The 23,894-nt window shown below is 52.6% G+C and overlaps 1 protein-coding gene across 4 annotated transcripts; it reads left to right on the forward strand.

The window, feature by feature from the left end:
* The first annotated feature begins 141 nt into the window (after positions 1–141).
* Lipe (lipase E, hormone sensitive type) lies at positions 142–19,634 on the forward strand. Of its 4 annotated transcripts, none has more exons than XM_087907709.1 (10): positions 142–1,260; positions 10,510–11,045; positions 13,653–13,743; positions 13,852–13,997; positions 14,208–14,393; positions 14,505–14,796; positions 15,499–15,726; positions 15,847–16,023; positions 18,286–18,725; positions 19,072–19,634. In XM_087907709.1, the coding sequence occupies exons 1-10, from the start codon at positions 336–338 to the stop codon at positions 19,282–19,284; spliced, it is 3,234 nt and encodes a 1,077-aa protein (XP_087763835.1). In that variant the 5' UTR covers positions 142–335; the 3' UTR covers positions 19,285–19,634. The 4 variants fall into 4 exon arrangements, with proteins under 4 accessions (XP_087763835.1, XP_087763837.1, XP_087763839.1 ...); XM_087907711.1 differs by lacking the exon at positions 142–1,260 and adding an exon at positions 2,888–3,073; XM_087907713.1 differs by lacking the exon at positions 142–1,260 and adding an exon at positions 3,230–3,538.
* Positions 19,635–23,894: the final 4,260 nt, after the last annotated feature.

Consider the following 23,894-nt stretch of genomic DNA (forward strand, 5'->3'; position numbering starts at 1 on the left):
TTCAGTTGTCTTATGAGAAGGGTAATTGGTCATTTTAACTGAGTGGTGAGTGGGGTGGGGCCCTATTTATGACACAAGAGGGCAAGCCCCTCCCTTCTTGAAAGATTGTACTGGGCACATGAGCCTCCTCCTTAGTCCTAATCCCTTTCCCAAAGTAAGAGTGACCACTTGGCAAGGAGCAAGCGAGGGGGTGGAGGGAGGCGGTGATAAACCCACAGGCTAGCTATAAAGGAAGCCCAGGAATGTCAGGACAAAGTATTGGAGCCCAAAGGGAAGTACCATCATGAAAGATCTGTGAAGAGGGAAGCTTGAGTGGTAGGAGTAGGGGCAGAAGGATGAAGCCTAGGAGACCAACTTCTTTCACAAGGGAAATACCAACTGTAGAACCAGATTCTACCTCGGTATCTAGGCCAGAATGGGAACCTGAAACACAGCAGAGACCTATAATCCAGCCAGATCCTGGGTCAGAAACAACCCTCAAAGATCATCTAGGATCAAAGATGCTGCAGGAATTCGGTACTCCACAGAAACCAAATCTCCCGCATGAGCCCACTGCCCAGCATGAAACTGAATTCCAGCAGAAACCAAGAGTTCCACAAAAATCTGCTCTGCTCCAGAAGATCCTCAGCCCACTAGCCTCCCCTGCACCACAGCAATCACCTCCCAGCCAGAAAGTGCTCTTGGATCAACAGGAAGCCACCTCCCACTGGGGACCAGGGGCAGGAAAAGTGTCTACAACTCCACAGGAATCACAACTCAGAAAAGAGCATGTGGGGATGACAGGATCTAGACCAACAGAACCACCTCTAGCTCCACATGAAGTGGAAGCTACATCTACAACCCAGGCTGGACCTGGACCCCCAAAGAAATCCCCTGCCCAAATTTACTCTCCATCCCAAGAAAGACTTGAACAATCAGATCCTACAACCCAGCAAACACCTGAGGTCCAAGAAACCAAATCCAAACAGGGATCTGTGAGGGAATCCGGTTTTTTAACAAGACTGCATGAACTATCCATACAGCGGACAGCCCAAGAGTGGAAGACATTTTTTGACTGGATTACGGAGTCTGACACAGAGGGACATCTGAGTTCATCTTCACAGTCAAATCTTCCAGAGCCAAAGAGTGGAATGGTGATCCCAGGAATGCCACTATCCTTCAAAGAGAAACTTGACTGTGAGACGGTTCCCGGATATGGCGGGAAATCACCACATAGGATGAAAGCCAGCCTCCAGCCTCACAAACACTTCTGGGACACAGGTGAGTCTGAACCTGGAAGACTGGAGCTTTCCAGGGCCACTTATTCGTGCTAAGAATTTTTTTTTTCCATCTGGGGTTATAGCACTCAGGATTCAACAATCCTGTGAAATAAAGAGCAGCACCCCCCCAGTCTATAGAGAAGGATGCTGAGGCATAAAAATGAGGAATGTGGCACAAGAGCCTGCAGTTTGGAAACAGCAAACACGGGACCAGGCTTCCCCCCTCCCAAAAAAAGATTTAGGTGAAATCAAACTGAGGTAGGAAAGAGCACTAACTCAAGAGTCACGTAAAAGAAACCACCCTCTTACCAGCATTCATTCATATGAGCCAAAAATAAATAAATAAAATGATGGCGTACGAGCTGTGGGACAGACATCAAGCTAAGCAACAAACAGCAGCACAACGTGCAGGGTGGGCCTGACCTTTCAGAGTGGTGTAGACAAGCTCAACATCCGGGGCCCTCACAGCCTCTGCCGCCAGGAACACTCGCTCCCCGGCCAGGTGCCTCCACGGGGCTCAGTGCCACGGAATGACTGTTTGATGGCGTACAGAAGCTAGGGAGAGGGGGCTGGACAGGACTGCCGAAGTCTGTGGCAAAGTCAAGGCTGAATGGAAACAGTATGGCAGGTGACTGCCCGCGGCTCCTCCGGAGCGGTGACAGGTAAGGCCACAGAGCCCCGGGCCTCAGAGCCGGCGGTGGTGGGCGTTCCCCTCAGGGAGCCGGCCGCCACCGCAAAGGCCCGAGCTGTTTCTGAGGGCTGAGCAATGCCCGCTCTGCGTCCCAGGGCCGGGGAAACATTACTCCTGCTTTCCGGACGCCTCTGGCCAGCGCTAACCCAGTGGCTGCGGAGAGCGCAGGGAGCCACGAGCGCACGTGCTAGCCTTGGCCTCCTCAGTTTCCCGCCTTTTCCCGGGCACGTGGGCTCCGTCAACTTTGGCTCCTTTCAGTTAGTCGACCCTGTGGCCGCAAGCTGCTGGGCAGGCGCAGAACGTCCTCTTCCTCCAGTCCCCTCCATCCCTTTGAGGGAAGGGGAGAGAAACCTCGAGAAACAGAGCAATACGAACTCGTAGGGGCAGAGAATGTGTATGTGAGAGGGGGGAAGAAAGTCTGACCGGAAGCAGGCGGTCTGCCGAAAGGCCAAGGCCAGCCTAGGCTCCACCGTGGGTGCCAGGCTAACCTCAGCTACACTACATGGACCCCAGTCAGGAGGCGGAGCAAAGGCGCGGCTTCCCTAACGGCGACCCCACTCGGGCCCGCCCTCATGCGGGCCCCGCCCACGCCGTAGGCGGCCCGAGGACCTGGCACGCCCCCTGCCCGCTGGTTTTCATCTCTCCTGGGGGGCGGGCGGAGTTCTTGGACAGGTGAATGGGATGGCGAGGCGCGGCTCCTGCACAGGAGACGACCGGGGTGACTGTGGGGGTGACTCTAGCGCCACTCCTCGCTACTCCTGCTCTGTAGACACTTTTCGCCGCCTCCGGGGTTGTATTTTATTGTCTTTGCTGTGGTTGGCTGCGGTTCCTTTAACCTGAGCGGATGGGCGGGCCAAAGCATTCGGGCCCACCCTTTGGAGGCGGGGCCTAGCAGGGAGCAAGCCCAGGATTGGGCGGTTTGGGGGCCGGGCGGTGGTGTGTAAGGAGGATTGACTTTAGAGGAGGGACTGGACTGCTGGAATTGGGCCCCGCGCCGGGACTGGGAAAGAACTGATGGAGCCAGCCGTGGAATCGGGGAGCGTGGGGACCCGGGCCTCCAAGCAGGCCAAAGAAGGGTCGAAGAACCGCAGCCGCAGGAGGTGGCGAAAAGGCAAGGTCAAAGGTGAGCCGGTGGCCGCTCGGAAGAAAGTCTGCAGGTCCTGCGGGGGACGGGGCGGGCGGGGGGGCTGGGGGAGGGACTGGGGGGGACTGACCCACTTCCACAACGGGAGGGGGAGAGCGGCCCGTGGACTGACCCACTGCAGTCCTGCGCGGGGGACGGAGACCATCCATTATTCGAACGGGTGATGTGAGAGTAGAACGTCCCACCCAGACGTCAGAACTACCGACTGTCCCAGTGCGGTCTTGGGAGAAGTGTCTGCAATGCGAGTCTGTCGGAATAGATAAGGTTCCCGCTCGGGTTAGCTATTCTCTGTGGGACCAAGAACAACAGTTGCGCTCTTGGTGTTTTCGGCCTGGGAAATGGTTCGAACGTCGATTTTTCATGTCTTCTGCACTCTTAAGAGGATAATGGGGAAGAATTGTAGCCGCTTTTACGAAAAGTGGAACATGTGTAGGCGTGTGAAAGGTAGGTGGAAGGGGTACCCGTAGCTGGAGAATATCCTCACAGCCCTTCTTCCACTCCCAGCAACACTGGGGCGAAACTCCTGACCCTCGCGACTTCCAAAAATAGAGCTTTTACCGTTGGCTTTGCATCTTTACCCCTTCCTCAGGGAGAGGGAAGAACTATTGTCTAGCTTCCCTATGCCTAGAAGGGTAGAGAAACACTGGCAGACCAACCAAAGATGTTGTAAGGCTCAGTCAGAGCAGGCAGTAAGTCCTGGTTGGATTATGAATCTTGTCTATTCTGTGACGCTGCTTATAGCCAAACCTAGTGCCTGGTGAATGCCAAGCAAGTACTTGACCATGCAGCTCCACCTGCAGTCCATGCATCTTTTTCAGTCCAAGCGAGCAGTTCCTATATAGGCAAAAACAAACCGACATGGCTCCCCAGCCCCAGTAACCCCAAATTCATCATTTCCCCCACCTCCCTTGGTAGACAAGAGTAGCATTACAATCAGCTCTAAAGTTCATATACTGGCCCAGACAGGTTGGAGCTCAAGCTGGAGCCAGAAGACAGTTTCTTGTCCCACGACAAAGATACCATTTGGAACCTGTGTCTTAGAGCCTGTTTCACCAAATTACTATGATCTGTGAAGTAATAAACAGGTTCCTTTCCCTGCTTCTTTTCAGAGCTCCAAGCAGGCATGATAACAGCAGTACCCAACTTTCAGGGCTGTTGGAAGATTCCAGTGCATGCACACAATAAGTTGAGAGTGGTGGATGTGGGTATACTGTCCGTCTCTACTAGAGTTGAGCTCCCTAAGAGTAGGGTTGTGTCTGCCTTGTTTACCTAGAATGCCAGACACATGGACATTCAAATATTTATTAGATTGGTAAGTGAAGGAATGTGAGAAGCGTGACATGGAGCTATTAATAGCCAAGCTGCCCTTAGTGTCCTGTGGAGTCAGAAAGAATCTGCTTGAGTAAGGCTCCTTGCACAGGGCCCAGTCAAGCCTACTCACGAAGGCGCGCAGCTCTGAGAACTGCCTGTCACTTCCTGAGGCCCTTCCTGGTGCCAGGCCTCAGATCTGTGAATCAGATCCCACCCCTGCCCCAAGGTATCCTAACTGGCTAGAGCAGTCTTTTTTATCCATGTGATCTTGCCAGTAACTGGATGAGACTGCTGTCATTGTGATCAGCCCATTTCCCAAATGATGACACAAGGGGCACTCAGCCAGCTGGGCTTCCTTGCCTGGCCAGTGAAGGCAGAGAGACACTTTCCGCCTTCTCAGGGCAGGGAGTGTGGGTGCTTACAGCTGCTGTATGCCCCAACCTTAATTCTGGATCTAAAAGGCTCTGGTTACAAAGATTTAGTCTCCAGACAGTCACTCAACACCTAGGCTTCCTGTGACTAGTAGGACAGACTCGGTAGATCTCAGGACACAGATATTAATAAGACTATTGCTGTGGCCCTTACCTCTGATCCCAGTACTTAGGACTCTGAGTCAGGAGGATCACCATTAGTTCAAGGCAAGCCTAGACTATGTAGTGAGTTGCAGGCCAGTCAGGACTTCAGAGTGAGACTCTCTCAACTCCTCTCCCACCCACCCATTTTAAAAGTCTGCTGTAAACAAATCAGTGTGATGAATCCAGTAAAAGGGAAATCCTGGAGCTAGGGCATAGCTGAGTTACTAGAGCGCTTGTCCAGCATGCACAAAGCCGCAGGGTCTGTAGAAGACCAGGACCACATCAATTAGGCCTGGTGGCATGTGCCCATGATTCAGAAGTAGATTGGTGGAGGCGGGAGGATCAGAAAGAAGTTTAAGGTCATCCTTGACTACATAGTCAGTCTGAGGCCAGCCAGGAATACATGAGAAAATGTATCCTGTCTTCAAAAAGGAAAAAACCCTGAGAAAATGACCACGGGAAGCTTTTCCAAGGAGGTGACTTCAGACTCATGGATGGGCAGTCATTAACTGCTGAACACAGGAGGCAGGGAAGCAGAGAGCAGCATGAGCAAAAATCCTTGACTCTAGCCTGGTAGTGGTGGCAAGGAAGGCAGAGGCAAGCGGATCTCTGTGAGTTCAAGGCCAGCCTGGCCTACAGAGCCAGTTCCAGGACAGTAGGATTACACAGAGAAACCCTGCCTCAAAAAAACAAAACAAGCACACACAAAAACCTTAATGTTGGAAGGAGCAGCACATGACAATGCAGAGACAGTTCCTGGTTGGAGAGAGACTGGCCACAGGAACCAGGGGCAGGCGAGTGGGCTCTAGGTTGGGTTGGGAGGCCATGTCCAAGATTGAGACTTTATCAAGGCAGGGAAGCATTGAAGGGCTGGAAGGAAGTGATCAGATTTATGTTTTCAAAAGACTCTCTGGATGCTTTACAGGAAACAGACTTAAATCGGAGGCACATCGAGAGCATCACAATCATCCAAGTGAGCGTATTATAGTGCTGGGGGTTGGGATAGATGGGAGGTGGGTACATACCGGGCAAGCATGTTACAGTACAGGGGGAGGCAGGGGAGGTGGGCACATGCCAGGTGAGCGTGTTACAGTGCAGCAGGGAGAGACAGGGGAGGTGGGCACATGCCAGGTGAGCAAGCGTGTTACAGTGCAGCAGGAGAGGTGGGCACATGCTAAGTTCCAAGATTCCTAGGACATAGGTGGACAGACTGGGTGATGGTTTAGATGGGGATAGGGTGAGGGAGACTGGCAAGATAATTCCTTAAGTCTCTGTTTAAGCAAATAGTGAGTTCTGTTCTCAAAACACATAGACACCATGACTCACCCTAAATATAGATTTGATGAATCTATGAATATAGATTCCTTTTGTTGTTTTTATTTTTTTACCTTTTTTGTTTTGGAGGCAGGGTGTCATATACATCCCAGGCTGGCTTTGAACTCACTACATAGTCCAAGATAACCTTGAACATCAGATCCTCTTACCTCCACCTCCATAGAGCTGGGATTACAATTATGCACCCCCACACTTGAGCTGTATGATAATGGGGACCAAATCCAGGTTTTGTACAAGGTAGGCAAGCATTCTACCAACTGAGCTAAATCCCCAACATATGGATTCATAAAAACATGAACACATCTCCATACAAACTGAGAATCCAAGACAAAAGCACACACCCACAAGCTAATAAACACACATAGGTCATGACATTTGCATACAAACACACATACCCTTAGACATATCAAAAAACATGAAAGTATATTGCCCTGGTACATCCCCAGGAACCAAAGTCCAAGCCTGATACAGCTGACAAGTAGCTTCTCAGGGCAAAGGGCTGGAGGAGCTGGGAGCATGCTTCAGTGGCAGAACATTGGTCTAGCATGTACAAGTTTGATTCCCAGAACCAAAGGGGAAAAACATCTCCCAGGGCAAAGGGCTGGGGCCTAGCTGTCTAGGTACCCCTTCCCCTACTACCATGCCCCTCTCAGCCCTACCTTTTGCCCCATTACTGTCATGCTCACCCGTGGCTCCATTGCGTATGCCCTTACCCTAGTGCCCTCTGCCTGGGATTCTGGCAATCTCAATATCCCTTCTTCCTGGCCCTAGTCAGCTCAGTCTTCAGGGAGCTACACTGAGTGGGGCAAAGAGCATGGCCCTGAAGTCACAAGGGCTTGGGGATTTGGCCCTTCCCTACTGCTTCATCCAAGTCTCTTGTCTTCCAAAAGTGTTCTTCCAAAAGTATTCCAACCCCACAGCTCCTATGTGTCGGGGTGGGAGGGTAGTTCATAGCAGGGGGAGTTGTGGCAGATACAAGGTACCCAGTGTGGGAGCAGATGAAGTTAGGCTTAGACAGTGGGAAATTGCCCATGCTAAGAGCTGAACACAACAGACAAGGCCCTGAACTCTGGGTGCCTAGAAGCTCATGGGATGACAAAGCAAAGAATATGATTAAGAAGTCATGCGCTGTATTAGGGTAGTGACAAGGGCTGCTATGAGACAGAGCCAACACACCATTGCAGTGAGGCTGAGGAGTAAGTCCGCAGAACAACCTATGCATGCACATGCAATGCCTCCTGTGCTGGGAGCACGTGCTTAGCACATGGCAGTACCTGGGTTCCACTCCCAGGAGGAAGTGAGGCGGGAAGCCCCATGAGGTACTGTCCATGAAGCAGTCCACCCACCCTGCTGGGCAGACTGGCCCAGCACAGCTTCCAGATGGGGAAGTCACACTTACCCAGCAACTGACCTGGACCAGTATCTGACCATAACTGCTGCTTAGTTTATCTGGCCCCCGCGACTCTGGTCCATTTGTCTATCTGTTTGCTGGTCCTTAGAAGGTACAGCTCTCTCCCAAGTTCCCAGCTATTGCCTTTGTCCCTCACTCTACCCTTCACATATTTGCTTGTGTGTGCTAGGCCTTGGGGCCACCCTCTCCCTTCATCAAGATGACAATCCAGGGGCAAAGACTGAGGACTCACCCACAGCCAGACAAATGTTGCTGAAGCCTCGGGGTCTCTCATTTGCCACAGGCTCTTTCAGAAGCCCCACACCTGGTTTTTATTTGTAATTTTGTGTTCTTTCTAAATAGTCACAGTCCACTTTATGAGCTTTGTGCCTCCATAAAAATCTGTGTCTATCCCAGAGGAGACAGACATGAGAACAAGTGAAGGGATGATGCACATGCTAGGGCAGAAACAAGCCTTAGGGGGTAAGTGAGGGTGGGCTTTAGAGATGGGGAGAAACAAGGTAGGTACCACCTCCAGTTGAGGCCTGAGGGTGAGAAAGCTGGCTGGGCAAGGAACACGTGGAAGACCCTGGAAAAGTACCTGAGCCTTGGTTTCCCCATAAGTAACAGGGATCTGTCACAGCACCATGGGCTGTGGAAGTTAGAAGGTAAACTGAGGATGTCCAGGAATGAATACCACACAGTAGGGCCTGTGCCTCTGGCCCCTGGCTGAGTTTGGTATTGCCCTTAATCGGCTTTTGTCCTCCCAGGAGGGAGAAGCAGGACTGACTGGCCACCTTTTTTCCCTAACAGCTGGGGACATCTGTGCCAGGGCCAGTCTAGGGGGTGGGAACTGACATCACTGAGCCTTTGGCTCCCTGAATCCACTTGGGGAAGAGGGAGGGCAGCTTGGCTGGGTGAGAGGGGACAGTGTGTTCAGACCAGGACAAAGGCTGGGACTCCTGGGTCCTAGGGGAGAAGACTAAGACTAGATGAGGGAGTCCAAGGAAGGGGAGGCTAGGGGGCTAGGCCTGACTCAACAAGGAGGTGCTAGGGCATGAGCTCCTGGGTCTAAGCAAGGAGGGGCTGGGTGGGGGAGGACTTCAAGGTTCTAAGGAAGACGAGCCTGACAGGAGGACTCTCCTTGAGCTGGCGTAGCAAGCAGATAGGAGGGGTAAGGAGTTGGATTCTGGACTCTGTTTACAACACGTGGTTCTCACTATCCATTCTGGATGGGAGGTGAATCAAATAGCCACACCCTGACCAAACTAGTCCCTCCCCCCCAGTTTATCGCCCCAGGCTGTTACTGGCACTAGCCACAGACCTGCTGTGCCAGCTTGGGGAGCTCCAGTCCGAAGAGGCCAGGGAGGGGTGAGTGCAGGGCCAGCTGAGAGACAGAAATGGCTTCTTCCACCAGAAGCCATGGTCTGAAAGGGAGAGGAGACACTGTCTTCTAGGGAAACAAGGGGTTGCAAACCCAGGAACCAGACAGGGCCCTAGGCTTCCAGAGGGAAAGAATCGTTTGGGAAGGTTATAATGTCCCCTGCTAAACAGTCAAGGGCAACTTATCCAAGATATGCTAAATAATAGGAATGCCTAAGGAGACATGGGTTCCGGAGAGAAATCACAGAGGACCCTGAATGTGGGAAGCCAGGCAAAGCATGGAGCTAGGTTTGAGGGACAGACAGAAGTTGAGGTTTGAGAGTCCTAGGAATAGCACCACGTATGTAAAAACTCTGAACCTAGAAATCAGAATTTAAATAAGCTCTGTCATTATCTGTACAACCTCCAGCTTCTTACAGAGTCTCAACTTCTTCTCCTATAAAAGAGGGCACTGACAGTAATAGAGATCTGAACCAAGACACTCTGGGTCTTTGGGGATCAAACCTTAGTATGGGCTTGGCTAGTGATCAATGTTGGCTATTTGAACTGTTGTTTCGGGCAGGAGAGTGGGACAATGCAGTCTAAGGCAGTTGGGCAAGGCTGAAAGCCAGGTGACCATCAAAAGAAGGGATGCTGAGTTTGGGAATCCACAGAGAAACAAGGAGGTGGAGTTTGGAGGGGATTCTACAGGCCGGCTGGAGTGCCACAGAAATGCTGGAATTACAGATGGGGCTCAGAAGGAGGGCTAGGCGTGAACGGAAGTCCTAGGAGATGGGAATGGCCGGACTGGGGGATTAATGTTTCCAACCACTGTTAGAAGGAAAGGGCTTGTGGTCATCACCAGGAGACTGAGAAGGAAACTTGGGATGGGACTTGAACACGTGGGCCTTGAGGAAAGGAACTGTTGGGCATCCAGATTTCCCAGAACAAGGAGAAGTCCAAAGAGAGTAAACAGAGATAGAGTTCACCCTTGAATACCTGGAAGGAAGAAGGAAGAGGGTGGGCCAGCTTCTGGGCTAGAGAGCAGCGCTGGTGATCCAGGCCCTTTGGGGCTCAGGAGAATGGACTCCTAGATCCAGGACAGAGGGGATAGAAAAGGGACTGCTCCATATGAAGAGAAAGTCTGAGAGCTCCAACTCACAGCTGCTAGGCAGGAAGAGGATGAGGCCCCAGGCTTTCAGAAGACAAGGAGATAAAAATCCTAGATGTGGGAGAGAAGATAATGGAAGGTCCCTGGGTCTCCAGGAGGTTTGGGATAGACCCCTAAGCCTAAGGAAGGAAGAGCTACTGTTTGGCACTCCTGGATCTAAGCAAGGATGGTCCTACGTTTGAACACTTGGGCCTGAGGGAAGAAAGTTAGGGCCTGGACTCCTGGGCCTGAGAGAGCAAGGGTAACAGTAGACATTCCCATCTTCCCACAGCCTCAGCATTCTCACACAGCATGGATCTGCGCACAATGACACAGTCGCTGGTGACACTCGCAGAAGACAACATGGCCTTCTTCTCAAGCCAGGGCCCCGGAGAGACAGCTCGGCGGCTGTCCAATGTCTTTGCAGGTGTTCGAGAACAGGCACTGGGACTGGAGCCAACCCTCGGCCAGCTGCTGGGTGTGGCACACCATTTTGACCTGGACACAGAGACACCAGCCAATGGATACCGAAGCTTGGTGCACACAGCTCGTTGCTGCCTAGCACACCTACTACATAAATCCCGCTATGTGGCCTCCAACCGCCGAAGTATCTTTTTCCGTGCCAGCCACAACCTAGCAGAAATGGAGGCCTACCTGGCTGCTCTTACCCAGCTCCGTGCCCTGTCCTACTATGCCCAGCGCCTGCTGGCTATCAACAGGCCAGGAGTGCTCTTCTTTGAGGGTGATGAAGGACTCACTGCTGACTTCCTGCAAGAGTATGTCACGCTGCATAAAGGCTGCTTCTATGGCCGCTGCCTGGGCTTCCAGGTGAGTCCCTTGCCCCATGTCATTTGAATTCACAGTGAAGGCAGTGGTGGGTGGAAACCTGTCCTTGAAGTAGAGTCACAGTGATGAGAATTGCTGAATTTGGGGATCAGATCACAGACTGGCAGGGAGAATTGGCAGGAGCTCGTAGCTGGACTCTGGGGGTCTCCAGCTCATGGACCACGACTAGATGTGCCATGTATCAGAAACCTCTTCACCAGCTGGACCTGGTAACTCAGGCCTGTTACATCCCAGCTACTCGGGAAGCTGAGGCAGTAGGATTGCAAGCCCAAGGCCTGTCTGAACTTACAAAGTGAGATGAAAGCCAACCTTGATAACTTAGGGAAACCCTATCTCAAAAGTAACAGGAAGGCTGGGGCTGCAGTTTTGTAGTAAAACACTTGTCAAACACACACGTGACTGGGACTGCAGTTTGGTAGTAAAACACTTGTCAGACATGCACAAGGCTGGGGCTGCAGTTTGGTGGTAAAACACTTGTCAGACATGCACAAGGCTGGGGCTGCAGTTTGGTAGTAAAACACTTGTCAGACACACACAAGACCAGAGCTTCAACCCAGCAAAAGGGAGGGTTTCATTTGCTCTTTTTCCTTTAAGTATTATGGATTGAATTTAGAGCTGCGTGTTAGGTGAGCATGCTATTGAGCTGTATCCCTAGCCCCATCACTCTCCTGTAACCTTTGAAGTTCATTTGAGTCTGTGCCCCCTAGGAAGGCAATCATTATTGATCTCAGAGGTCCATTCTGTGTGACTACCCCCTGCCGTGTACACTGGGATTCTGGACCTGATGGAAGAAGGTGGCAGCCCACAGATGTCAGATTGGCGCCTATAAAACCACATGAGTTCTAGGCAGCCTTCAGGACAGGAGCAACACACCCATCAGAGTTGGTGACAAGGAGGACCTGGTTGTGGTTCATCTCTTCCGTGACCCTAGCTGAGGGCCTTCTGCCTTTTGCCCATCCCAAATCACCTCAGAGAGATGCAGCCTGTCACCACATGGAAAGTGAGGCAGTCCAATACCCTCAAGAGGCTGAGGCAGGAGAATTATTTAGAGATAGAGGCTAGCCTGAGCTACATCGTATGTTCCAGGCAAGCCAAGGCTACGTAGAAAGGCCCTGTCTCACAAACAAACAAATAAATAAATGATTTGGGGACTAGAAAACTGGGGAACATAGAAAACTAAAATTGGAACAGAAGCCCAAATTGGCCCTGTCCTGGGGTCATGCTAGCTCCAGGCAGCCCCAACCATCTATATCAAGGAACCTGAGCCTTTACTCCAGGAGCCGTGTGACACTTTAGTCCTTCCTGCCCTCTTGGGGCCTCCTCTCACTTCCCTGAGAGATGAGTCCACCATTCTTTTGGCTTCCCTGTCCCTGTCTACTATTCCAGGCTTCCTGGTTCTGAGGAATAGAATTAATCCTGGGACTCTCCCCCTCTCAGCAAACCAAACCCACAAATACCAATCTGGCCAGCCGAGGCAGCCATCTCCCTGCCTTCATGCCCTGGCATCCACACTGGAAAGAAAGAAATTCCAGGCTGCCTGAATCAGTGTCCCAGCCACAAAGGCCAGGAGCTCCTGTGCTCTTTGGCCTACTGGGTCCCTGGCCAGGAGCATGGCCTGGGGCACCTGCCAGCTTCTGAGGACCTAGGACACAAGACTACATCACCCTCTAAAATGTCAGCTTCCAGGAAGGCAGAGGTCCAAGATGTCAGACGCTGCTGAGTCCCTGCTGCTCCCAAAAGCCCAGCATGCTGTGTGATAGTTTTCCCAAGTGAACGGGGACTCAGCTAATTCTTTGACTTGGCCTCCTAAGGCTGAGTGAGCTCTGCTGCTCTCACTGTCTTCGTATCTGTCCCCTCTCTGCCACCTGTCATGTGTCTCCCCCAGACTTCTCTGACAGCCATCTATCCCTTGTCTAGGCCTTAACTGATCTCCCCAGATTCTCTCTACCTGTCTTGGATCATTTTCCCATTTCTGAATTTCAGTTGCCCCATGCCCAGTACCAACTGTCTGCCTCACCCCTCTGTTCATTCTGACTTCAGGAAGTTCCTGTGTGCTCTTACTCCCCAGTTCACAGTCCTCCAAATGCTCAGAATGAAACCCAGTCCCTCAGCCTGGGCCTTAAAAGAGCCTTCTTGGCTTCTAGGATCTCTCTTGCTCTTGTTCCCTGGTTTGCTCTGCTCCGGGCACAGCACTGTGTTCTCTGTTCCATGCTCCCCTTCAGTATGCCTCCTTTCCCTGCCGCCCATGTGCAGCCCTGCATCTTTAGCTTCCTGAGAACAACCCTCTCCTCATCCAGACCCCTACTCCCAGGCCTGCCCAAGTAGCCTGGCCCATGGTCATCACTGCAGCCCATCCACCTAGCGCCTTTCTCCATATCATTAGTTCGTTTAGACATTACCCTGCACATGTTTTTATTTCTTCATCATCTCCTTTCCCTTTGAAAGGGCCCAGGGTGATGCCCACAGCACGCTGTACGAGCTCATTAAAAGCTGACTAAATGTATGTGCCTACTCCTCTCTCTGTCCCATCTTGTGTCCCATCCTCATCCATCTCCTGGGTGGTTGGGTGACAGAGGCATCCCTTCACAGTTCACGCCTGCCATCCGGCCGTTCCTGCAGACCCTCTCCATCGGATTGGTGTCCTTCGGGGAACACTACAAACGCAACGAGACAGGCCTCAGTGAGTGGTGGCTGAGCCCTATCCACATCCTCTCCTGTCCCCCTTTCCTAACCCAACTGAGCAGCCTGATCTCCGCCAGGGCTCCTTGACACCTCTCCTGACCCCCAGGTGTGACTGCCAGTTCCCTCTTCACCGGTGGCCGATTCGCCATAGACCCAGAGTTGCGTGGGGCTGAGTTTGAACGGATCATTCAGAACCTAGACGTGCACTTCTGGAAAGCCTTCTGGAACATCACTGAGATCGAGGTGTTGTCGGTGAGCTCGGGGGCAGGGGAGAGCTCCCCAGCATGCTTTCAGATGGAGATTCTGAGTCCCAGACATCCAGCAAAGCCACAGCCAGTCACTACAGGGCCATTGCCCAAGGATAGCGCATATGGGGAAAGACTGGGCTGGGAAGAAGAACGTGGTATGTATCCCTACCACCCCATTAACCCTTCCTTAGCATCCCTTCTGTTTCCTCCTCAGTCCCTGGCTAACATGGCATCAACCACTGTCAGGGTAAGCCGCCTGCTCAGTCTGCCACCTGAGGCCTTTGAGATGCCACTAACCTCTGACCCCAAGCTCACAGTTACCATCTCACCTCCCTTGGCACACACAGGCCCAGGGCCTGTGCTAGCCAGGCTCATCTCCTATGATCTGCGTGAAGGACAGGTAAGCCCCTAGCCCCAGAGAATGGCATCGCCAGTCCAGCACCCTGAAGCCCCAAGCCTACCCCCTGAGGGGACAGGGTCCTGACAGACCACCCTCTGTCCTCACCACCAGGACAGCAAGGCGCTCAACAGCCTGGTGAAATCTGAGGGCCCACGCCTGGAGCTGCGCCCACGACCCCAGCAGGCACCCCGCTCACGGGCCCTAGTAATCCACATCCATGGTGGCGGCTTTGTGGCACAGACCTCCAAGTCACATGAGCCCTACCTCAAGACCTGGGCCCAGGAGCTAGGAGTTCCCATCATCTCCATCGACTACTCCCTGGCCCCTGAGGCCCCCTTCCCCAGAGCACTGGAGGAGTGTTTTTTTGCCTACTGCTGGGCTGTCAAGCACTGTAACCTGCTCGGTGAGACCCAGGTCCCTACTTTCACAGATCCACCACCACCACTACTGTCCTTGTCCTGGCCTGGCCTGCAAAGGCACTAAGTCCCTAGGTTCTCAATCCTCAGCCTCACCTCTCTCCAGCCTACCTTCTCTCTTCTGCCTCTTTCCTGCTGTGGGATAACCCCATTGCTGTCCATCTTCCCATCTTGGCCACATCATCTCTGCCTCCTGTTTCCTTATTCCAGCCTTCATTTCTGGTCTGTCCTCTCCCGTCTCTCCTTTCCTCCCCAGCTGCCCACCTCCTGATCTCCCGCACTGGAAGCCTGCTGGCTCACATGCTCACCTATTTCCAGGTCCTCACACCTCCCTTTTGGATGCCAACATCTCAGGAAGACACCAGGGCACAGAGCAGGGTGGGGCTGTACCCAGCCTGAAACCTGACCTTCAGTTTCCCAACTTCTGATGTCCCTGTCTTGGGAAAACTACTCTGAGCTCCCCTTTCCCACTGCCTGCCCTTGCTGCTGCTCCCCCAGACTCCCCAGCTTCCCCAGCCCTTTGTCTCTGTCCTCTGACACTGCCTACCACATGGGGTCCAAATCCACGCCTCTTCTTGCCAGTAACTAAACAGCGTTCTGCTTGATATTAGTAATTGCTTACCCCACCTGAGAGCCCAGTTCTCCTGGGTCATACCAGGCTATGACTGAACCCTTCTCCCCACAACTAGGGTCAACAGGAGAGCGGATATGCCTTGCAGGGGACAGTGCAGGTGGGAACCTCTGCATCACTGTATCCCTTCGAGCAGCAGCCTACGGAGTGAGGGTGCCAGATGGCATCATGGCAGCCTACCCAGTCACCACCCTGCAGCCCTCTGTCTCTCCCTCTCGTCTTCTGAGCCTCATGGACCCACTTCTACCATTGAGCGTACTCTCTAAGTGTGTCAGTGCCTATTCAGGTAAGGCCCATGCCCTCAGAATGGCAGTTGGGTGCCTGAATGCCTCAGAAACCCCAAGTTCTGGGTGTTAGAACTGCACCTAAAGAGAGACCAACTCAGCCGCCCACATGCGTTCTGCAGGGACAGAGACAGAGGACCACTCTGACTCAGACCAGAAGGCACTGGGCGTGATGGGGCTGGTGCAGAGAGACACATCCCTGTTCCTCAGAGACCTCCGCCTGGGTGCCTCCTCATGGCTCAACTCCTTCCTGGAGCTAAGTGGACACAAGCCCCAAAAGACCTCAGCTCCCACAGCAGGTGAGTTGAAGCTTATTCAAAGGCACTTAACCAGGACATCCTAGACAGACACCTTGACATAGCATAAGCCCCGGGACACATGAGGCTACAGATACCTTTCCTGGCTGACTCTGTCCTTGGCCCTACAACAAGCCAACCATTTTACCCAGCAGATGCCATCCTGGAAATTCCAAGACTTACTGGGATTTCACAGTTCCAAAGGTGGGGGGGAACCTCTGTCACGACCAGATTTAGTGGTGCACACCTTTAATTCCAGCACTTGGGAAGCAGAAACAAGATCTCTGTGAGTTAGAGGCCAGCCTGGTTTACATAGCAAGTTCCCATTCTAAGCTAGACAAATCCATCGAGGGAGACCCTGACTCAGCAACAACAATAAAATCAGTCTTCAGGGCACTGGGGAAATGGTTCAGAAGGGTGTGCAGTATGAAAACCTGAGTTTGGATCCCCAAAACCCATATAATAGGCAGGTGTGGTGGTGCACACCATAACCTCAGCACTGGGTGGACAGAGTCAGGCGAATCCCTGGGACTTGCTGGAATGCAAGTCTGGGCAAAAGCAATGAGCTCTGGGTCACTGAAAAACCCTGACTCAAAAAACAAGGTGGGGGCTGATGACATGGCCAAATGCCTGCTGCCAGGCCTGACCTGAAGTCAGTCCCCAGGATTCACACAATGGAAAGCAAGGACCTATTCCTATAAGTCATCCTTTTACTGCCACACACGCACACCCACACACAAACAAAAATGTAATAAAAGTTAAAGACAAACCCAAGGTGGGTGGTGCATGAAGAACAACACCTGAGGGTGATCTCTGGCACACTTGCACACACACAAAGGAGATTATTCAGTTCGCATGTGTTTTACTTTAAGGTTCTAATTTTATAATCTTCAGATAAATGCAGACACAGACACACAAGTTAAAAGGGAACTGAATTTGAAGCAAGGGACCCTTGAGCCCTGGAGGTAAGGTTCTCTGTAGGAGAAAGGTCCCCAAAAGATAAACCTGGAAGACTCCTATCCAGCTTCTTAGTCCATTCTCACTAACTGCTGAGTTTGTGTACAGATACCAGCATCTGTAGCCCTTAGTTTGTCCTCTGTGAAATGGATGTGAGTGCCTGCCTTGTTGGGTCATAGTGAGGACTACTACACCCATTGTGTCAAATGCCAGCACAGTGCCTGGCACAGAAGTACTCTCAGAAGACACTGGAGTCCCGTGTCCTATACCTCCAATGTTGTCCCAGTGACTCTAGGTCACACAGAACCTAAGTAATTATCTTACATTTGTCTGCACTTTGCCCTCATAGGTTGATAAAGGCAAGTTGTAGAAACTGAAAGGTAGGACCATGAGTAATACCGCACCCCTGAGGCAGGAGGATTCCATTTTGGTCAAGCTGGAGCTACAGAGTAGCCCTAAAACAATAAGCAGTGAAGAGCCAACTAAATTGACAGAGTGGAGGCCCAGTGCCTCCAGCATATCCATGCCATGTGGGCTAGACATACACATGGGGGCACTCGCTTGTCCGGCCGCTCAGTGCACAGGGATTAAAGGGAGACAAGGACATTTTGGAGAGCAGATCCGCGTAGCTATAAATGCAAACTCTCTGGGAGAGTAACATACCCCACAGACTGTAGCTGCCTGTGAGCAGAAGTCCCTGTCCAGCTGTGTGAGCTCATGCATACCCTTTGGTCAAGTGGTCATGAAAGGCTGCCTGAGCCTTCTCCTAGAGAGCCCAGAGGTAGCTACAGTGTGGCTGCCTGGCAGTCATGTAAATACCAGCTCTGCAGTGCAGCAGCTGCCTAGAAGCCACCTGTGAGGGGCTGGAAGCTGGCATGTGTAAGACTGTGGACTCTATGCCCAACAGCGCAAACACACACACAAAAAAAATCTGTGTCATAATCCCTCCAGAGGAAATGACAGTTAATCCTGTCTATCCCTCTGAGTTCTTAGATTCTTACGATTTATGAGCTAAGGACTATATATCATTGATACAGAGGGAAAGATGGACGCTCCCAGCTGTCAACTGATTTGCACTTCCCAATCTTTATTCATGCACAACCTGCCCTACAATATAGCCCCACCTCCAAGACTACCAGCCATCCAATTGCAATCCTGGACACAGAAACATTCCAACCCAACCTACCCCTTGAGTCTGGGAAAGGGGTTATGTCCTGGACCTCCCTACCCTGTCTGCCATCTGCATACCCTGTTCACAGCCAGGCATATCTTCTGGCCTAAGGCAACCTGTCTTTGCCCTTCCTATAGAGGCTGTGCGCCCTCCGGAGTCAATGCGCAGGAGTGTGTCTGAGGCAGCCCTGGCCCAGCCAGAGGGCTTGCTGAACACTGATACCCTGAAAACTCTGACGATAACGGACTTGAGCTTTAAGGGCAGTTCAGAGACGTCAGACACCCCCGAGATGTCGCTGTCAATGGAGACACTTGGCCCCTCCACACCCTCCGATGTCAACTTTTTTCTGCGACCTGAGAATTCCCAGGAAGAGGCTGAAGCCAAAGATGATGTGGGCGCCATGGACAGAGGCCCCCGCGTGCGCGCTGCGTTCCCTGAGGGTTTCCGCCCCAGACGCTCAAGCCAGGGTATCCTCCGCATGCCCCTCTACTCGTCACCCATCGTCAAGAACCCCTTCATGTCTCCTCTGCTGGCCCCTGACAACATGCTGAAGACCCTGCCTCCTGTGCACATGGTGGTGAGAGCATGGCGGGGCAGGGTGCTGCTGGAGGACGGTGGGTTGGGGCATGGGTGCCCTGGGGAAACGAGCTACAAATGCCGCGTAGCTAGTTAGCCAGGCCGGGTAGTCTGTTGCCTTACACTGTTATTGGGCAGGAGGCTTGGGCGAGTGGAAACGATAGGGGCAGGTCTGGGTAAAGATCAGGGATTCAGTTAACCTCATTTCCTGTTCTTTCCCACGCCTCCACCTGTTTCTTCCGCCCACTCTCTCCCCGACTCCTCCTTTTCTCCGTCTCTGTCCACCTCGGCATCCGTGTCCACGTGCTTTCCCCTCCCTCCTACCCTGCCCCCCCTACTCTCTCCAGGCGTGCGCTTTGGACCCCATGCTGGACGACTCTGTCATGTTCGCGCGGCGACTGCGCGACCTGGGCCAGCCCGTGACGCTGAATGTGGTAGAGGACCTGCCGCATGGCTTCCTGAGCCTGGCGGCGCTGTGCCGCGAGACCCGGCAGGCCGCGGAGTTGTGCGTGCAGCGCATACGGCTCGTTCTCACCCCACCATCCACACCGCTGATCTGAGCCGGAGCTGGGGACGGCGGGACGGGGGGGGGGGGGCGGGGGGGCGGCACTAAAAGACCTCTTGCTCCCATCTGTGCGGGCCTCCGTGATGAGTGCACTCCGGGACCGGCTCTAGGTCCATCCGGCCCCTCCGTCGGACTGGGCGGGAAGGGGTGGGCTGTGCCTTATAATTTGGGACCCTAAGTGGGGCGGGGCAGGAATCGAAAGCTGAGCCTGGGGGAGGGGGATGCACACACACCTGTCACTGAGACAGCTGAACCTTCAATTCACTCCATCACTGCCTTCTATTGCTGCTGTGACCGGCCACGGCTAGTCGGTTTTGTCTTTTGTAAATAAAAGTTATTTAATTAGTTAGGCCTTTTTTAAAAACAGGAAATGTATTTGACCAACAGGTGGCAGCACTGGGTTCAAACGACTGCAAAAGGGGGACCGAGTATGTGGAACCCTACTCTAGCTTTGTTCACAAACAAAACCACCTAAGATGCCTGGGATCATCCTTAAAGCCTCGGAGGCCTAGCCCCTGGTAGGCCCTGGGTTTAGCAAGACAATTTAAACCCAAGGCTTGCCCCTGAGGCTACTGATCCAAGGTTCAGGGTGTCTGTGCAATGGTGGTTAGCAAGAGAGCACAGGGTTGGAGAGCTGGCTCAGCAGTTAAGAGCACTAAATGCTCTTCCAGAGGACCCAGGTTCAATTCATGGCACCCATATGGGAGTTCATAAATGTAATCCAATCCCAGGGCCTCCAAAGGCACCAGGTATGAATATGGTACACAAACATCATGCAGACAAATAAATAAATAAACCATGTAATTAAAAAAAAAGGAACACAAACTTGCTAGGCAGAGAACCGTGACAGTAGGTAGTAACCAAGGCTTCTTCCATACCAGAACACCTTATGTAAAGCGGGGGATTGGTCTAAAGGGCCTGGATTGTAATCTGAGCTACAGATGTAGTGGCAATTAGATCCTCATGAGGGTCAGAGCACTGAAGAGCATGCTAAGGCATTGGGGACAGACTGGACCCCTGGAGGCAAAGGAGAGGCTTGAGGATAAGCTAAGGCAGGGTCTGGGCTGGCACAGAAGCCATGAGGGTAGGGAGCATCCCAGAACCAGCAGTGAGGTTGCAAAAAGCAAAACTGTTAAGGTAGGGATTAGATTATTACAGCAAAGGCGCAAGCATGACATAAGGTCTTAGCCGTGAAGCAAGTGGACAATGAGGCAGTCTGCTGCCCGGGAGGAGGCTCAAATGCCTGTGAAGAGACAGGTGGGGGATGCTCAAGGATCATCCCATGAGACACTTTAGGGGAACATCCGGGAGACTGGAGAGGGGTATGGAGACTCACTCTAGCTGGAACAAAAAAGCTAGGATCACTCTAGAATAGGCAAGATGGGATTGAAGGAGGACCAGGACAGATAGAGCCCTGAAGCACATGGCCCACAATAAAGGGTCATGAGAGGCCCCTGTTGGAATGGTGTGAGAATTAACTGGAGAGGAAGTGAGGCAGGAGAGAGGAGGCTGTAAAGGAAATTTCTGATAGGAGGGAGTGGTCCGTGACAGATTGTAATGCTATCCCCATGAACGAGTATGTGATGTCACAGACCTTGTCCAGAGTCATGGGAGGTTGGCACCCAAATGTGGTGGATTGAGGAGGGAGAGGAAGATAAGGGACTGAGTCAGCGAGCACCACATGTCTGCGGACGTTAAAGGAATGGGCTAGTGATTGGTAGGATCTTGATGGGGTGGGAAGGCAAGAAGATGGAATGAGTTTTAATCATGTCAGAAAGGGAGCGACAGATGTAAGCACAATTGGCTTCTTAAAGGAGAAGGACACAAGGAACCCCTACCTCAGGTAACTTCTGAATCAAAACCTGACGTGGGGCCAGGCAGTGGCAGCACACTCCTTTAATCCCAGCAGTTGGGAGGCAGAGTCAGGTAGATCTCTGTGAGTTTGAGACCAGCCTGTCCTAAAGAACAAGTTCCAGGACAGCCAGGGCTACACAGAGAAACCCTGTCTCAGAAAAAAAGAAAAAGAAAAAAAAAAAAACCTGACGTGGAAAGCCAGGTATGGTGGCTCACACCTGGAACCCCGGTGCTTGGAGGCTGAAGCAGTGCTACCAACCGTTTGAGGCCCCTCTGGGCTACAGTGAATAGTGAGGTCATTATGTAGCCCAGGATGGTCCCAAATTGTGTCCCAGAATGAGACCCTGAAAAACAACAAAACCCTCAACCTAGAATTCCCAAAAGGATTTATATCCAGACACTGAACACACCTCCATTCTCCTAGCTCATTAAGTATAGCCTCCTGAGATGAACAACAGCCCTGGATCTCGACCTAAAGACTCCTATGTCCCCACAGTCCACCCACCAGACCTTCTGCCTCTACCTCCGGTCTTATCCCTGCAGCCCTTATCCAAATCCAGGCTCCATCTTCTCCCTAGGAAGAGCTCCACCTTGTGGTGTACTGGCGGGAACTCCAATCTCACACCTCGAGCTCCGGTCCCTGCTCTACCCTAGCCCATGCCTGGTACTAACACAGTCAATGTTTCACACACACAGAGAGAGAGAGAGAGGAGGGGAGGGGAGGGGAGGGGAGGGGAGGGGAGGGGAGGGGAGGGGAGGGGAGGGGAGGGGAGGGGAGGGGGAGGGGGGAGGGGAGGGGAGGGGAGGGGGGGAGGGGAGGGGAGGAGGGGAGGGGGAGGGGAGGGGAGGGGAGGGGAGGGGAGGGGAGGGGAGGGGAGGGGGGGGAGGGGAGGGGAGGGGAGGGGAGGGGAGGGGAGGGGAGGGGAGGAGAGGAGAGGAGAGGAGAGGAGAGGAGAGGAGAGGAGAGGAGAGGAGAGGAGAGGAGAGGAGAGGAGAGGAGAGGAGAGGAGAGGAGAGGAGGAGAGGAGAGAGAGAGAGAGAGAGAGAGAGAGAGAGAGAGAGAGAGAGAGAGAGAGAGAGAGAGAGGAGAGAGAGAGAGCGCTCACTGTGGCTGTTACGGGTACAGCTCGAGTCTTCGATTTGGGTACCTAAACATGGTCATGCACGGTCAGGCCTCGCTGCCTCTATGTCTGAACCCCTCTCTCAACCTCTGCTGCCACCTAGTGCTCTTCCAAGAACCAGCGCCAGCGATCCCTTCTCTGGAAATTTTTTCCTGACCATGTCAACGCCTACCCCCACCCCACCCCAGAGATTCCTGTACCTCCCCAACCCTTCACGCCTTTTACCATCAATGTCTGTCCTCCCCTCCAACCCAGGCTTTCTTGAGGGTAGGGCCCAGGTCTGATTCATCTTGATCAACACAGTCTCCGGCATCAGGCCTGGCACACCAGAAGTCTAGGAAATGTTTGTTTAAGTAATGAGTAGGTGAGTGAGCGCTGAGTGAGTGGGTGGCTATACAAGAGAACCGTGAGTAAATTCATGACAGCAGGAAGTAATGAACGGAGGGATGCGCAGGACAGGCAAGGAAGATAGAATCGATGAGTGCATTTCTGAGGTTGCGCATCCCTGAACTCAGTTTCTTCTACGGCGTCCTCCCTCGACTCCTCCGCCGCAAGTCAAGTCCACAACCCCAGTAGTGGTCCTTCTGGAAAGGACTTACCTGAACCAACCAGAAGAGCTGGTTTGCTTGGGAACCCCTTGGGCTTGTAGCCGAACCGACCCAACCCGACCCCTACCAGATAGGTTCCCCGTCTATTGGCAGATTGGCCGAAACTAGCGGAGAATGACGTCTTTCAGAGCCTATTCCTGTCCGACAAGGGCTGAGGCCACGCCCATTCAGGAACATTGGGTGCGTCAGATCTCCTCTGGAGAGAGCTCAAACTGCTGAGGGCGTGGTTGAAATGGCCAAGAATAGGGTTTATGGCCTCTGGTACCTGGGTGTTTCCAGGCGGTCTATTTCTTTTCTTCTTCCCCTCTTCTTTTTCCCAGTACTGGGGATTGAACCCAGGACTTTCCATAAGCTAAACAAGGTCTCTACTACCGGGCACTGCGCCTCAATCCTTCTTCATTTTGAGACAATGTCTCATTAAGTTGCACAGACTGGCCTTAAACTCACTATATTACCCAGAGTGGGCTCTGGTATTTGCCTCACCCTCCAGAGTGTTTAGGATTACAGACCTGCATCATACTCAGCAGCCCTTGGGTTTTGGTGAAAGAAGCCACAGTCATTGATCCTAAAGGAGCAAGGGCACTTAGGACCCCAGAGGGGAAAAATTAGTGGTCAGGATTCTTGTGTCTGAGGGTCCAAACAATTAGGAACCTAAAAGATTGGGGTCCAGGAATTTGAACTCTAGGATCATATGAGTCACTCTGGTTCACCTGTCCTGGATGACAGATCTGAGGTTCAGGGTTTTATGAGGCTATTTGTGGGATTGGGGCCATGCCTTGCCCCCAGGCAAGATTTCTGAGTCCTGCGGTGGAGTGCCAACTAGAAGGGAGGTGGGAGGTGGGAGGTGGGAGGCAGTCTCCAGCCTGGGTCCCTACCAAGAAAGCCAGGAGCAGAGCTTCCTGCAAAAGGAACCGGGAATGGGAGGAGACTTGAGGATAACACAGAAACAAGGAAAAAGGAAAACAAACAAAGATACCAAAGAAGAGATAAAAATAATAAAACAATAATAACAGTTCTCTTGT

Source organism: Myodes glareolus, chromosome 1 (assembly GCF_982192425.1).
Source record: "Myodes glareolus chromosome 1, mMyoGla1.1, whole genome shotgun sequence".
NCBI classification, from domain to species: Eukaryota; Metazoa; Chordata; class Mammalia; order Rodentia; family Cricetidae; genus Myodes; species Myodes glareolus.

Coding starts and splice junctions, on each gene's coding strand:
- Lipe (XM_087907709.1), top strand. CDS start 336: ATGAAGCCTAGGAGACCAACTTCTTTCACAAGGGAAATACCAACTGTA. Junction 13,744..13,851: donor ACGCAACGAGACAGGCCTCA/GTGAGTGGTGGC, acceptor CCTGACCCCCAG/GTGTGACTGCCAGTTCCCTC. Junction 13,998..14,207: donor CTGAGATCGAGGTGTTGTCG/GTGAGCTCGGGG, acceptor TTTCCTCCTCAG/TCCCTGGCTAACATGGCATC.